The sequence below is a fragment of the Geotrypetes seraphini genome, chromosome 9, assembly GCF_902459505.1.
Source record: "Geotrypetes seraphini chromosome 9, aGeoSer1.1, whole genome shotgun sequence".
In the NCBI taxonomy this organism is placed as follows: Eukaryota; Metazoa; Chordata; class Amphibia; order Gymnophiona; family Dermophiidae; genus Geotrypetes; species Geotrypetes seraphini.
In genome coordinates this window covers 21,388,933-21,402,847 of record NC_047092.1, presented here as the reverse complement: position 1 = coordinate 21,402,847, position 13,915 = coordinate 21,388,933, and the positions used below count along the sequence as shown (strand labels likewise).

General features: G+C 41.3%; 1 protein-coding gene across 7 annotated transcripts in view; it reads left to right on the top strand.

Annotated features, from left to right (window-relative positions):
- Positions 1–13,915, top strand: part of SBF1 (SET binding factor 1) — a 224,205-nt gene that overhangs the window by 154,253 nt on the left and 56,037 nt on the right. For all 7 annotated transcript variants that reach the window (XM_033957864.1, XM_033957863.1, XM_033957861.1 and 4 more), the window contains exons 16-20: positions 530–679; positions 3,217–3,285; positions 5,061–5,210; positions 7,754–8,013; positions 10,061–10,233. In XM_033957864.1, coding sequence (XP_033813755.1) covers positions 530–679; positions 3,217–3,285; positions 5,061–5,210; positions 7,754–8,013; positions 10,061–10,233 — 802 coding nt within the window. The remainder of the gene's footprint in view (positions 1–529; positions 680–3,216; positions 3,286–5,060; positions 5,211–7,753; positions 8,014–10,060; positions 10,234–13,915) is intronic.

Below are 13,915 nucleotides of genomic sequence, written 5' to 3'. Positions count from 1 at the left end.
AGGACGTCAATTTGAAATTATAAGCGTTTTTCTAATCTTACTCTTCTTACTTTTCTTTTCCTTTAAAAGGCTATTAATATTTAAACTGATTAACCAATCCAAACATTATCTTCATATTCTGAAAGATTTCAAAAATAATTAAAGCATTTTTAATCAATTTTTATTACAGTCTTTCTTAAATGACCCCTTCCTTGTGTGCAGACTTTAAATGTTTCTTTTTTTCTATAAATTGTAATTCTACCCATTACCCAATTGTTCCAGTTTGTATTAATTTGTAATAGAACAAAAATGATTAGTATGTATTATTTTATCTTATTTGTATTTGTCATCCCTGCCTTTTTTCTATTTATTAGAAATATGTAATATGCATTGAAATATTGGATATTGCGTAATAATCAAAATTTATTAAACTTGAAACTTACTGCATTTTAAAATGTACAGCGCTGCGTACGCCTTTCAGCGCTTTAGAAATAATAAATAGTAGTATATCCATCGTGTGTTGTCTGTCTTTCTCCTCCTCGGTCTGCAGTTACTTCCAGCGGTACTCCGGGCCCTGAAAGGACGGGCAGCCCGACAGTGCATGACGCAAGAGCTCAATCTCCATGTGCAACAGAATCGGGCTGTCCTGGACCACCAGCAGTTTGACTTTCTTGTTCGCATGATGAACTGCTGTTTACAGGTAACGCTAAACTCATTCAGGGATCGGAGGAATGAGGATAAGGTTAGCGGGTAGGGTTGGGCAGACTGGATGGACCATTCGGGTCTTTATCTGCCGTCACGTTACTATGTTAATAAGAAAGTTTAAATCATTTTGGTTACAAGTAATATGGAGCATCTGCAAGGAGGAGCTTCTGTATGCAGAAATAGGAGTTTGGCCTGATTACACAATAATTTGGAGTGATTAGTCCAAAATTGACCTTTGTGGGCACAACCATAAATGCTATGTTTGGCGAGGAGTCAACAAGGCTTATGAAGAGAAGCATGCAATCCCTACCATGAAGCATAGCGGTGGATCTCTGCTGTTTTGGGGGTGTATGAGCCTCAGCTACACAGGGAATGTAATGAAAATTGATGGCAGGATGAATGCAGCATCTTATCAGAAAATTTTGGAGGACAATTTGCATTCTTTAGCTAGGAAGCTGCACATGGGGTGCACTTGGATTTTCCAGCATGACAGTGATCCAAAACGTAAGGCCAAGTTGACCCTTGAGTGGCTGCAGCAGAAAAAAAGTGAAGGTTCTGGAGTGGCTATTACAGTCTCCTGATCTCAACATCATTGAGCCACTTTGGGGCGAACTCAAACATGCAGTTCATGCTAGAATCTGGAGACGTTTTGCTACGAAGAATGGACAGTTTTGCCACATGAGCAGATAAAGGGCCTCATTCACAACTACCCTGTTTCCCTGAAAATAAGACCTACCCTGAAAATAAACCCTAGCATGATTTTAAAAGATGCTCCTAATATAAGTCCTACCCCAAAAATAAGCCCGAGTTAAGACCAGCCCCTCAAACCCCCCACAAAATGTCCCCAACCCTCCCTGACTCCATCCCTGCCTGATTCGTTGATTCAGCAACCCCCACCCCGGTAAGACCTGACATACCTCCGCTCCGAGGCCTCCTAAAGCGGCAGCGCTCTGAACGAGCTGCTTCACTGCCTTCCCCGCTGGACCCTTCCCTCTGCCGCATCACTGAGCGCCGCTGCCGCCGCTGTTTTTCGAGGCCTTGGAGTGGAGATATTCTAGTCTCACAGTGAGACGGACGGTGGGGTTCTGCTTCACAGGGAGGATGAGAGGGAGGGATAGAAAGATGCTGCACAAGGAGATGGGTGAGAGGGAAGTCAAGATGCTGCACATGGGGGGAGGGAGAAGAAAGAATTGGGGTGGAGTGGAGGAGAGGAAGTGAGAGATGATTGTTGTACATGAAAAAAAATAAGACATCCCCCGAAAATAATCCCTAATGCATGTTTTGGACCCAAAATTAATATAAGGCACTCTTATTTCCGGGGGAAACACAGTAACAGAAAAGACTGCAAACTGTCAATGTTGCAAAAGGGGGCAATACACAATATTAGGACCTAAGAGTATGTAAACATTTGAACAGGGCAATCTGTGTGAGTTCCAGTTATCATTATGATTACTAATGGACACACACAATAGCTTCACCTAGCTAATATCCCTAAATTAAAGTATAGTGTGTTTTTCTACAAATGGTTCATACAGTATCTTACAAATTCTGCCTGGTGTATGCATTTTATTTATTTATTTTAGGTTCAAACAATTTTTATTGATGCAAATACAACACCGGCGCACCCCAAAGGTGCACAGTACAAATAATAATGCATCATATCCAATAATAGAACAAGTATATACAATAAAAGAGTAACATCAACCAAACTCCCTCCCCTTCCTTCTCTACATAGGGCAAGTGAGATTAATGAGGGTGGAAAGGTACTCCAAAGCCCTGTACTCTTATGAACCCCCCAAAATGTCACACCACCCCTTCCCCCCACCTGAACCACTTATATGGGAGCCTTATCTGCAAGTCTTATATCCTAAGGGTCGCAGTGCGGTTTTAAGATGGGTGTCCTAATTTGTTAGTTAGTTGGTTTGGGAGAGTAATGGTGAGTGCTGGTGGGACGGGGTGGAGAGTATTATTGGGGGGGGGAGGAGAGGGGGGTTTGAGGAGGGGAAATGGGGTGTATTGAAGGTTCTGGCAATTATTTATTTATTTAAAAAATTGCTATACCGTTTACAACCTAAACGGTTTACATAGGGCTCCTTTTACTAAGCTGCGTTAGTGGTTTTAGCGCTAGAACTAACGCCAGATCAGTGCTGGCATTAAGGTTTAGCGCACGCTATTCCACGTGTTAAAGCCCTAACGCGGCTTAGTAAAAGGAGCCCATAGTGTTACATACATAAATTTATGAAACATATAAAAACAGGCAAACAATCCTCAGAAAATCAGCAGTAAGAAGATAAAAGTCAAAAGAGGCTTGTCCAAACAAAGATGAAATTTCTTTTTCAAAAGAGGAATCAATATCTAGAAAAAGGCATTTACAAACAATTGTGTTTTAAGTGATTTCCTGAATTTGCCCTTTTCACCACATTTCCGTAATTGACTCCCAAGTGTAAATTTATGAGCACAACGGTATAGTCTTGTATGGTCTACATAGGGAATCTCGATCCTTTTGAAAATTCTCTTCTGTCTTGTCCCTAGGACTGCACTGCTATGGATGAGCATGGAATTGGTGCTGCACTTTTACCCCTAGTAACAGCTTTCTGTCGGGTAGGAATCCTTTCTTGCATGTCTACCTTCTGAATGTATTAATAGTAAGGCACTAAACTTGTTTGAATTTCCAAGAAAGAGGCAATAATATATCACAGACCCTGGTATATGTTAGCATATAAACCACGTATCTTCACACCTCATTCATATCTCAGTTTCAAGAACAATTACAAGTGGATCCTCAGCAAGGCCACCTTCCCACTCATAGTGGGCGGCTTTCTGCCTCAACTTGTCATTGGATCATTTGTTCTTTCTTTTGGTTTTGGGGTAGCAGTACAACAAATGACATATAACTGGAAAAATTATGATAGGTTAAATTATAACTTCTGGTGGAATTCCGTATGCCATATATATAAAATGGAGCGTACATTAGCAACACAGAGAGGTTATTTTGGTAAGTTTCAGAAGATCTGGGGACCATTAGCAGATTTCTGTAATGAATGAAATCATTTTCCCATAATAAAAATCTTATTAAGAAGGGAGGGGGTGGGTTTCATTTTATTTAATTTATCTCATAAAATATTTGTCATTATTTTTATTATAATTGTTATGTGTATTGGGAGGGGAGGGAAAAGAAGGGTTTAAATTTTAACAACAATTATTATACATATTAAATAATACAGATATTTTAGGTATTATTGTTTATAAATACAGAATAATATATTGTATTTACAGTGATACATGAAAGGAATTCAAGTGTATGTTTTATGTGATCTTTTAAAATTTCTATGTTACACTTGTGGATATATGAAAATGAATAAAAAATTTAAAACCAAAAAAAAAAGATAAAAACCAAAGTTTTAAAAAGATAAAACCCCAAAATAAAGAACAAATGTTCCAATGACGAGTTGAGGCAGAAAGCCGCCCAGTGGCCTTGCTGAGGATCCACTTGTAATTGTTCTTGAAACTGAGATATGAATGAGGTGTGAAGATATGTGGTTTCTAGGCTAACACATACCAGGGTCTGTACCTTCTGAATGTAAGCATAGATAGTTTTGAAGGTTAGAGAAAAGAATAATTTGGGGGTTAGAGGGCATCCTGCATTTTTGAAGGATTGTGACTGCTGGATTTATTAACAAAATTTTGTACCTCGGTTTATATTTTAGACAGTACAGATGTTTGACTTTTTTTTTTTTCTCAAATTCTTTATTCGTTTTCCATCTTACATCAAGTGCACAAACAATACAATTAAACACATCACTTGACAATCTTTCTGATTTATCTTACAATACATAAAATTACCACCCTCCCCTCCCATCATTCCTCTATTATTTCCCCAATAAGAAAAATGTAAAATATACCTCCCCCTCCCCCCAATCATTAAAATTCTTTATTCATTTTTAATCTTTCATCAAGTGTACAAAAATCATAACATTAATTAACAAATCACTTGAAAATCATATCATCAGTCTCCCACCCCCCCTTCCCTCCCACCCTCTTACTAATTCTTTCACATAACCTTCCAAAACCATCCCAACCTTATTCTGTTTCATATGGTGTATCTTCCGCAGTAAAAATGGTATTTAATCAGGGCAAAACAATGTTAATGGCTCCCATATTTTAATAAAGTTTTTATAATTTTCATTTTGTGCCGCTGTTGATCTTTCCATTTTATACAAGTGACATAACGAGCTCCACCAAAAAGTCAAGCTAAGTCTGCTATGGTTTTTCCAATTATTAATGTTTTAGTATTTCATCTTTTTATTTTCCAGTATTCACATTTTATTGGCCTTGCACCTGTAACTGGTCTTTATTGTTTGTCTTCGCTTCGGTAGAAACTGAGTCCTGGGATCACGCAGTTTGCTTATAGTTGTGTTCAGGAGCATGTTGTGTGGACCAACACCCAGTTCTGGGAAGCCATGTTCTACTCTGATGTCCAGAACCACATTCGGGCCCTGTATCTGGAGAACAGTGAGGATAGCCAGGTAAGAAGGACCCAGTTTTTTAGACTGTCAAATGTTTAAATACTTGGAATATAGTCTAGGCAACTAACCAGAGTTAAATTTTGTCCTTCATCTGAGAATCCAAGCAGTGTGTTGTTTCAAACACCCTTTGTTTTTTTTTGGTTTTTTTAATGTGTAGATGAAAGCAACAGAAGCTACTGAACTCTTTGCCCCATTCCTTGATTTTTTTGCACGCAAAGAGTGGTATATGAGTCACCAAGAGTATCTCTCATCCTTGAATTTTGGTAGGCAGCAATGAAACAGGATATGTTTCTATTGTTTGTTAACCCAAGTCACAGATTTTTTTCAACTTGGAGTAAGACTACGAATATAACTGCGGTAGCACGCAACACTGCTATGCATCAGGTCCTCGGTTTGATCCCTGAGCTAGGACTTGGTGGACCTCGGCTGAAAATTCAGGGGAAGCAGTTTTTGCAGCCCTTGAAGAAAGAAATCAAAGTCATTGCTTAAAGGTGGCACCTAGTGAGCAGACCCAGGACCCTTGATTGCACAGATGCACGAGACCTCATGTGTAGCCTCTGTTCAAAGGCTTCTGCTACAATGAGTACACTGGGTATGGGTGATGGGATATAAAAAAGGTAAAATCAAGGCTCATGGTGTCTAGAGGAACTGAAGGAAACTGAATTGTGTCTTCCATGTTGTGCTGTTGCTTTATTATGGCTCTGTGGTGTTATGAGTCAGCCAATCCATAAAGAAGATTTTTTTTTTTTTTTCTTCCTATTATTTTTTATTTTCAAATTTTACATAAAGTGTACAACATATTAAAATACAATTGATGAATACACAATATCACTTTTATATCTAATACATCATATTCTAAATATATTTTTATCCCTTTTCCCTCCCCCTACCCTTCTATTACTATTTTAATTATACAATACATCTTATATATCATATTATAGTCTATTATGTAAAAATTATTTTCATTACCCCCCCTTTATGTGTGTCACAAAAAAAAAAAACATTTATTTAAAAGAAGAAAAGAAGAAGAAAAATGTTATTATTTATTCATTGCAGTGTTTTGTCAATGGCCCCCATATTTTTATAAATTTATTATATGTCCCTCTTTGTATTGCTATTGTTCTTTCCATTTTAAATATATGACACATTGTATTCCACCAAAATGTATAATTTAGGTTGTTATAATTCTTCCAATTATTGGTTATATGTTGAATGGCAACCCCTGTCATAATTAATAAAAGCTTGTTATTTTCTGGTGAAATTTGACTTTTTTTTCTCATCATCATTCCAAATAACACTGTATCATATGATATTGCAATATGATTTTCCATCAATTTATTAATTTGTGGCCAAATTGAATTCCAAAAAATTTTAATGTAGGGACAATGATATAATAAATGATCTAATGTCCCTGGTTCCAGATTACAGTGCCAGCATTTATTGGACTTAGAACTATCTAGTTTTTGCAAACGTGTAGGGGTCCAAAAAGCTCTATGTAATAAAAAGAACCAAGTTTGTCTCATAGATGCTGACACTGTACATCTCATTCTCCAAGACCAAATTAGTGGCCATTGAGATGCATTAATCTGATGTCCAATCTCAATGCTCCAAATATCTCTTAGACCATTTTTTGGTTTTTTATTCAAATATCCAGATATTAATTTATACCACAATGCGGCTTGATGTCCTAGGAAGTCTGCTTGAAAACATAAGAACTTTAAACTGTATTGATTATTCAATGTTTTCCATTCAGGGAACCCAACCTGAATGGCCTGCTTCAATTGCAACCATTTAAAACTTTGTGTTTTATTAAGAAGATTTGAGTGACTCATTTCATAAAGAGGCTGGAATATTTGCCAAGACGATTATAGCACAAAACAGATTTATATATTTGAATATACTTTATGGTTTATTTCTTCTTGATAAACCGCATTTTCCAGCAAATGGATCAATATGGTGTATGATAAAATGTATAGGAAAGGAACGCCATAAAATTTGACAGGAAAGAACAAACACTTATACAAGCCGAAGATAAAAGCATGTCCTCATGGGTCTCCATCAGAGATAGTGTGTGAGAAGGAGAGTGGTGGGAATAGGGGTCTTAGGTGGATGTAGTGTCAAATGCATTACTGAAAAGGTGAGGTTTTGACATAGACTTGAATTTTGTAAAGGTAGGTTCCAGATGAATGTCTGGGTGCAACGAAAAAGAAGGTGTAGTTTCTAGTAGTCATAGTGGCCCTTTTTTTGGGTCAGGGAGTACCACATAATGTTTATCAAAGTAAAATTTTTATGTAAATGACAAAAAACTAATTAAGAAACCCATTCCAAAATATAGCAACCTAGAACTGTAAAGATAGTTCAAAGACTTACTTAATCTTAATTCCTCTAACTGATGGACATTCAAGCATTGAGCAGTTCAGTCCCCTAGCTACCTTTTTAGAAGAAGTGCAATTAAGGTGCTGGCTGTTTTGCTGGTGTTTTTTAGGATACGTTTTGATACTGCGTGGCCCCTCCCTGACCTTGGTTCTCATCTTTGTCATCAGGAAATCGCGGATGAGATGCAAGAAGATAAATCAGCGTTGGAAATAGCTTCAGAACAGCGCAGGTTGTGGCCAACCTTTACCAAGGAGAAGCAGCAGGAGCTGATACAGAAGGAGGAGAGCACAGTGTTCAGCCAAGCCATCCACTACGCTAACAGGATGAGTTATCTGCTCTTACCGCTCGATACGAGCAAGAACCGTCTGCTTAGGACCTCAGGTCTAGGGGATGTGGAGAGCGTCAGCAATAGCTTTGTAACCAACAGGTAGAGGATCACAAAGTGAATTAAAATGAGCGTTTTTTTACAATTTTATGTTTTTTTCTTTAACAATTTTATGGATCACTTTGAGAACACGTGTTCAAATTATCAGGAAAGTTTCCTAATTGTGCGTTGAAATGATAGAACTGAGTGGAACTTCTTTTTTTTAATTCTTTATTCAGTTTTAACTCTTGCAACAAGTGTACAATATTCAATCAGATAATTCGTATAAATCACTTGACATTCTAACAATTATTGTCAAATGCATATAAAAAACCTCCCCCACCCATCCCATTCATCAGGAATAAACCCATTAAATCACATAACATACCTCCCCATCCTCACATTAAATATAGTCCTATGTAATAAAAAGGTGTCCAAGGTGTCTAGTCATTAGAATATGCAATCAATGGCCCCCAAATCTTTTTGAAACTATTATAATTTTCTTGCTGTATAGCAAGCATTCTCTCCATTTTATAAATATGACAAACTGAATTCCACCAAAAGGTATAATTAAATTTAGTATAGTCCTTCCAATTTCCAATAATATGTTGAATGGCAACCCCCGTCAATATTAACAAAAGTTTATTGTTATTTGCTGAAATTTGACTCTTGAATCTCATAGACGTTCCAAATAAAATAGTATCATAGGATAGGGCAAAATGATCTAGAGTGGAACTTCAAAAATGGAACTATATAAGACCCAGAGAATACTGAAATTCTTTGGGTAGGAAGATCTAGAGTTCCTTTATTAGGAGAGTTTATCGTTACATTGCACACACCAGTTCCTAGTTTGGAACTCATTTTTCACTGGAGGAATACATAACACAGATGGCATGTAGATCTTTGTGGAAGTTAAGGATGATTAGAGATTAGATTGCATTTCTCTCGGGTCTGCAAATGATATTGAAAATGGTGGCAGTCTCACAATTTGATTATTACAACCTTAAATATTTGGGACCAGATAAATCTTTAGGTAGCAGGTGATTCATAATAGTGGTTGCAGAACTGGTAAAGGCGGCAAATAGATGGGACAGACCTCTTCCTATCTACACTACTTTCCCGTCTCACTATGTAAAAGTTCTAGGGCAGTGGCCAAGGTATTTAAGAAAACTGATGAAAACCTATCTCCTCCACTAGGGTCGCTACTAGAAATCGTGAAATAAGAGGTATGGCTTTCCAGTTAGCATGTAACAGTCTTATATTTTGGAACTTGGAGCAATTTGCTTGAATAAATTACTTCAAATCTGATATATAGTTTGATGAGAAATCACTATATAGAACACAGTGATCACATTGTATTCCTAGTGTAGTAAGAACACTTTGCCTTAGCTACAGTTGACATTATTATTGATTATGATGTAAAATGCCTCAAAATCCCTATGGGGGATAGAAGTGGGTTATAAATACCTAATTAGGTCATTTTACTAAATTCCTGGATGTTTGGGGGCCATTGGCAGATTATTGTACTGAGTAGATATTTTTCCCTTAATAATACAATTGAAAATAAAGGGGTAGGGATGATTCTGTATTAAATATTTGGATTAATAGGAAAGAATATATTATATAATCTAAGTGAATGCATATGAAATGGTAGGATTGGGGAGGGGATGAATTTTACTAAATTAAGATGACTGAAATAGAAAATCAAGTGATGTTTTCGAGTCCAAATGTTTTTTCCTGATACACTTGTTGTAAGTTGTAAAAATGAATAAAAAGTTATTAAATTAAAAAAAAGATAAGACAGTGACTACTTTGATGGAGAAAGGAAGAACAGGGTGGATTTGTAAAAGAATTATAGATTTCCGCTAAGCGAATAACATGGGGCACGCATGACCATGGCAGACTAGAGAAGCAATTACAAACCTAGGATGGTGTGTTGGTCCTTTTCTTGGTACAGAGGGCTATAGTGGGTAAATATTGACTACAAAGAGATTAGGGACAAACTGTTAGAGATGGCAATGTTTCAGACAAAAACTGTAGGCAAGTAGAAGGCTCCCAACACCTGGGAAAAGCTTACATGGCACATTTTCTCTCCTCTGTCCTCATGCAGTGTCACAGGCAGCATGGCGGAGAGCTACGACACAGAGAGTGGCTTTGAGGATGCAGAGACCTCAGATGTGGCCAACTCAGTAGTACGCTTCATTAATCGGTTTGTGGATAAAGTGTGTACAGAGAGTGGGGTCACGAATGAGCACCTGAAGATGCTACATACCATGATTCCAGGTACTTCATTGCCTGCTTTTAACGCACTACCAGCCATTCTGTTCATCAAAGCAAATGAACACAATTATAAACACCCACCTTGCAAATAGATAAAAATGCAATAGAGCTATAGAACCCCCAAAATGATACACAGGAGATTTGGAAGCCCATTTATCAGACTGACTCTAGCTCCAGTCAACAAATTAGCTGCATAAAACAAAAATATAAACTATTCCAGAATTGTAGAGAGTATTACTACTACTATTTACTACTCAAACTATCTTTCCCCTCGTTAAAAGGCGTCATGTATGCAGGTAAATTAGGGAAATCCCTTTTCTTCAAATTCACTAAGCTTTGGAATATCCTCTCTGACCCGCTGCTGAACCTAGGCTCATTCCAATTATTCCGAAAGCATCTGAAAACCTGGCTTTTCTCCAAAACGTAAAGTTATCTATTGAAAATGTAAAGCTAGCTATCCTCTTCCTAACCTCTAATTTCTTATTATGTCCTTCCCTCATTTATTGAATTTACCTATAAACTGTGCCGAGCTCTATCTTTATAGAGATGATGCAGTATACAAATTTAAGGTTTAGTTTAGTTTATTTAACATTTTTATAGTGCTGAAAGGAATACACAGCGCTGTACATTTGATATGTAATAGACATTCTTTATTGTCCCTCCAGACTGGCACAGAACGGATGGGTTTACGTTCCTCTGCCAGCAGGTGAAGACTTAGACATATTGGCTTTTGACATTAGTACAAGTGGACTGTGCAGTCTCATCTACAACCAGTCTGTTCTCAGTCTCCAGCAGGTGGAGATGGTAAACCTGTGCAGTCTTTCCTTTTGATAGTTAGGGCCTGTTGGATCTGATTCGTGACCTTTTTATTGTCTCTTTTTGCTGTCCGACAGAGTTTGGGGGACCCTTTCGGCGATCCATCCAACTTCGGGTGTGCCACACTCGATGGGCCGATTTCCCTCTCCCCATTTCCCCCACCTCCCCAAATTTATTTCTTTAGAGGAGCCTCAGTTGTATGCCTGGCCACCTTTCCGCCACAGACTACAGCTTTAAGAGCCTGTGGGGTCTGCTCTCTTATCCTTTACAGCTGTTTACCGTATTTTCATGCATATAACGCGCGCGCTATACGCGTTTTTACCTACCGCGCATACCCCTCGCGCGTTATACAAAATTTTTTTTACATAGTTCCCACCCCGCCCGACGCCTGATTCACCCCCCTAGCAGGACCGCTCGCACCCCCACCCCGAACGACCGCTCGCACGCGCTCGCACCCGCATCCACGATCGGAGCAAGAGGGAGCCCAAGCCCTCTTGCCCGGCCGACTCCCCAACTCCCCGACAATATCGGGCCAGGAGGGAGCCCAAACCCTCCTGGCCACGGCGACCCCCTACCCCCACCCCGCACTACATTACGGGCAGGAGGGATCCCAGGCCCTCCTGCCCTCGACGCAAACCCCCCTCCCTCCAACGACCGCCCCCCCCAAGAACCTCCGACCGCCCCCCCAGCCGACCCGCGACCCCCCTGGCCGACCCCCACGACACCCCCACCCCCCTTCCCCGTACCTTTGGTAGTTGGCCGGACAGACGGGAGCCAAACCTGCCTGTCCGGCAGGCAGCCAACGACGGAATGAGGCCGGATTGGCCCATCCGTCCCAAAGCTCCGCCTACTGGTGGGGCCTAAGGCGCGTGGGCCAATCAGAATAGGCCCTGGAGCCTTAGGTCCCACCTGGGGGCGCAGCCTGAGGCACTAGGGCCCAACCCGACCATTACAAATTACAAGGCCAGATAGAGGGGGGCCACAGCCATGTGGTGAAAAGCACACCACCAGAAAAACAGCCTTGGTGAAAACTAAGCGGCAAGCATGCTCAGACCATTGCGCATGCTTACAGAGCTGGGAGCAGGGCAGGGCGGGCGAAAGGAGAGTCGGGACAGCGCACGGAGAGGCGGGGCAGTGCACGGAAAGTCAGGGCGGGTGAACGGAGAGTCGGGACAGCGCACCGAGAGTCGGGGCAGTGCACGGAAAGTCAGGGCGGGTGAACGGAGAGTCGGGACAGCGCACGGAGAGGCGGGGCAGTGCACGGAAAGTCAGGGAGGGTGAACGGAGAGTCGGGACAGCGCACGGAGAGGCGGGGCAGTGCACGGAAAGTCAGGGAGGGTGAACGGATAGTCGGGACAGCGCACGGAGAGTCGGGGAGGGCGAAAGGAGAGTCGGGGTGGCCAGAGGAGAGTCGGGGCGGGCGAAAGGACAGTCGGGCTGCATGCGCGGTATACCCATGAGCGCGGTATACAAAAGTTTTTGTACATAAAATCGTGGTTTCTGTGCGCTATACCCGTGTGCGCGTTTTACACGGGTGCGCGTTATCTGCGTGAAAATACGGTACTGTGGGAACATATTAACAAAAACAAAAAAATACCCCAAAAGGCCTGAGGCAGCCAGTCTAAAGGAAGCTTTGCTTTCATTTCTTTCCTTCTTTTCTAACCGGTGATTTTGTGTGTTGGTCTCTTGCGCATACTATATGAGCACTTTTAACAAGCAGAAGAAGTGCGTTTTATGTGCACGCCGAGCGGTGGATGGAGCGGGCATGTGCATGAAGTGCTCTGGCCGCTTTAAGGGGGAATCCGCATCAGCTTTGGGTGCCGGCTTGTAGAGTTCTCCTTCGCAGGTGCACCACTCGCCGGTGGTGGGTGATGGAGAAGCCCATGCTTCCCCTATGGCCCACTCAGGAGTTTCCTTGGCCACCGACAGTCAGGGAAATAAGATTGCCCTTGCCGCCAAGGGTACTGAGGATTCCCTTACTGCTGCAGCGGCAGTTGCCTGCGGTTCTGATTTAGCGGTTGGGTTCTGATTTAGCGGCTGGGTCTAGTTAGGCCTCGTTGCTGCTTCTGGCCTCGGGAGACAGTTTTTTGGCAGGTTTTTCTTCGGTTTTGGTGGGAAGCTCCACCATTTTGCCTTTGGCCAGAGGTAACCTTCCTCCTGTTTTAGGAACAGGTCCTAGCTGCACCTCCAGTGAGTTCTCTTGGGCCACTGGGGGGTTGCAGGGGAGTTGCCCTGATTTGTTTTAGCCAGGTGCAAGGCTTATTTGCAGGCTGCTTCTTCCCTGTGGGTCTCCGTGTCTGCTTGGAGGGGGTCTCTGCCTCCTCCCACATCTAACCCTACTCAGTTTCTGGCAGCGTCTGCCTCCCTCCTATCTTGGGACAAGGAATTATTATTATTTTTTTTGGCTGACCAGGTTTCTCCAGATGAGGGATCCTGGGGGGACGGATGATGTAGACAGGGTTTTTTGGAGGCGCTAGTTGGTGAGGATGTGTCAGTTGTGCGCATTTTTCACCAGTAAAAGCTGCAAAGGTTATTCTCCAGGTGTCTTCGGTTTTGCGTTTTGAGGAGGAAGCTGTGGACCCTCTGCTTCGGGGGATCCGGTCGGCATCCTGCTCTTTTTCTAAGCATCAGGTTATTTGGAATGTGGAGCATACACAGTGGAAGACTGCAGACGTGTCTTTTCGTTTGGCGCAGTCCATGGTCAGGCTTTATCCCGTTCCTGATGGGGATATGGATACCGTCTCCTTTGGTTGATGCGGTGATGTGGTGGTATCTGCTATCACACCTAGGCATAACGTGTCAGTTGAGGATGGTTCGGCACCGAGAGATCCTCAGGACCGTAAGATGGAGTCTCTCCTTAAGCAGAGTT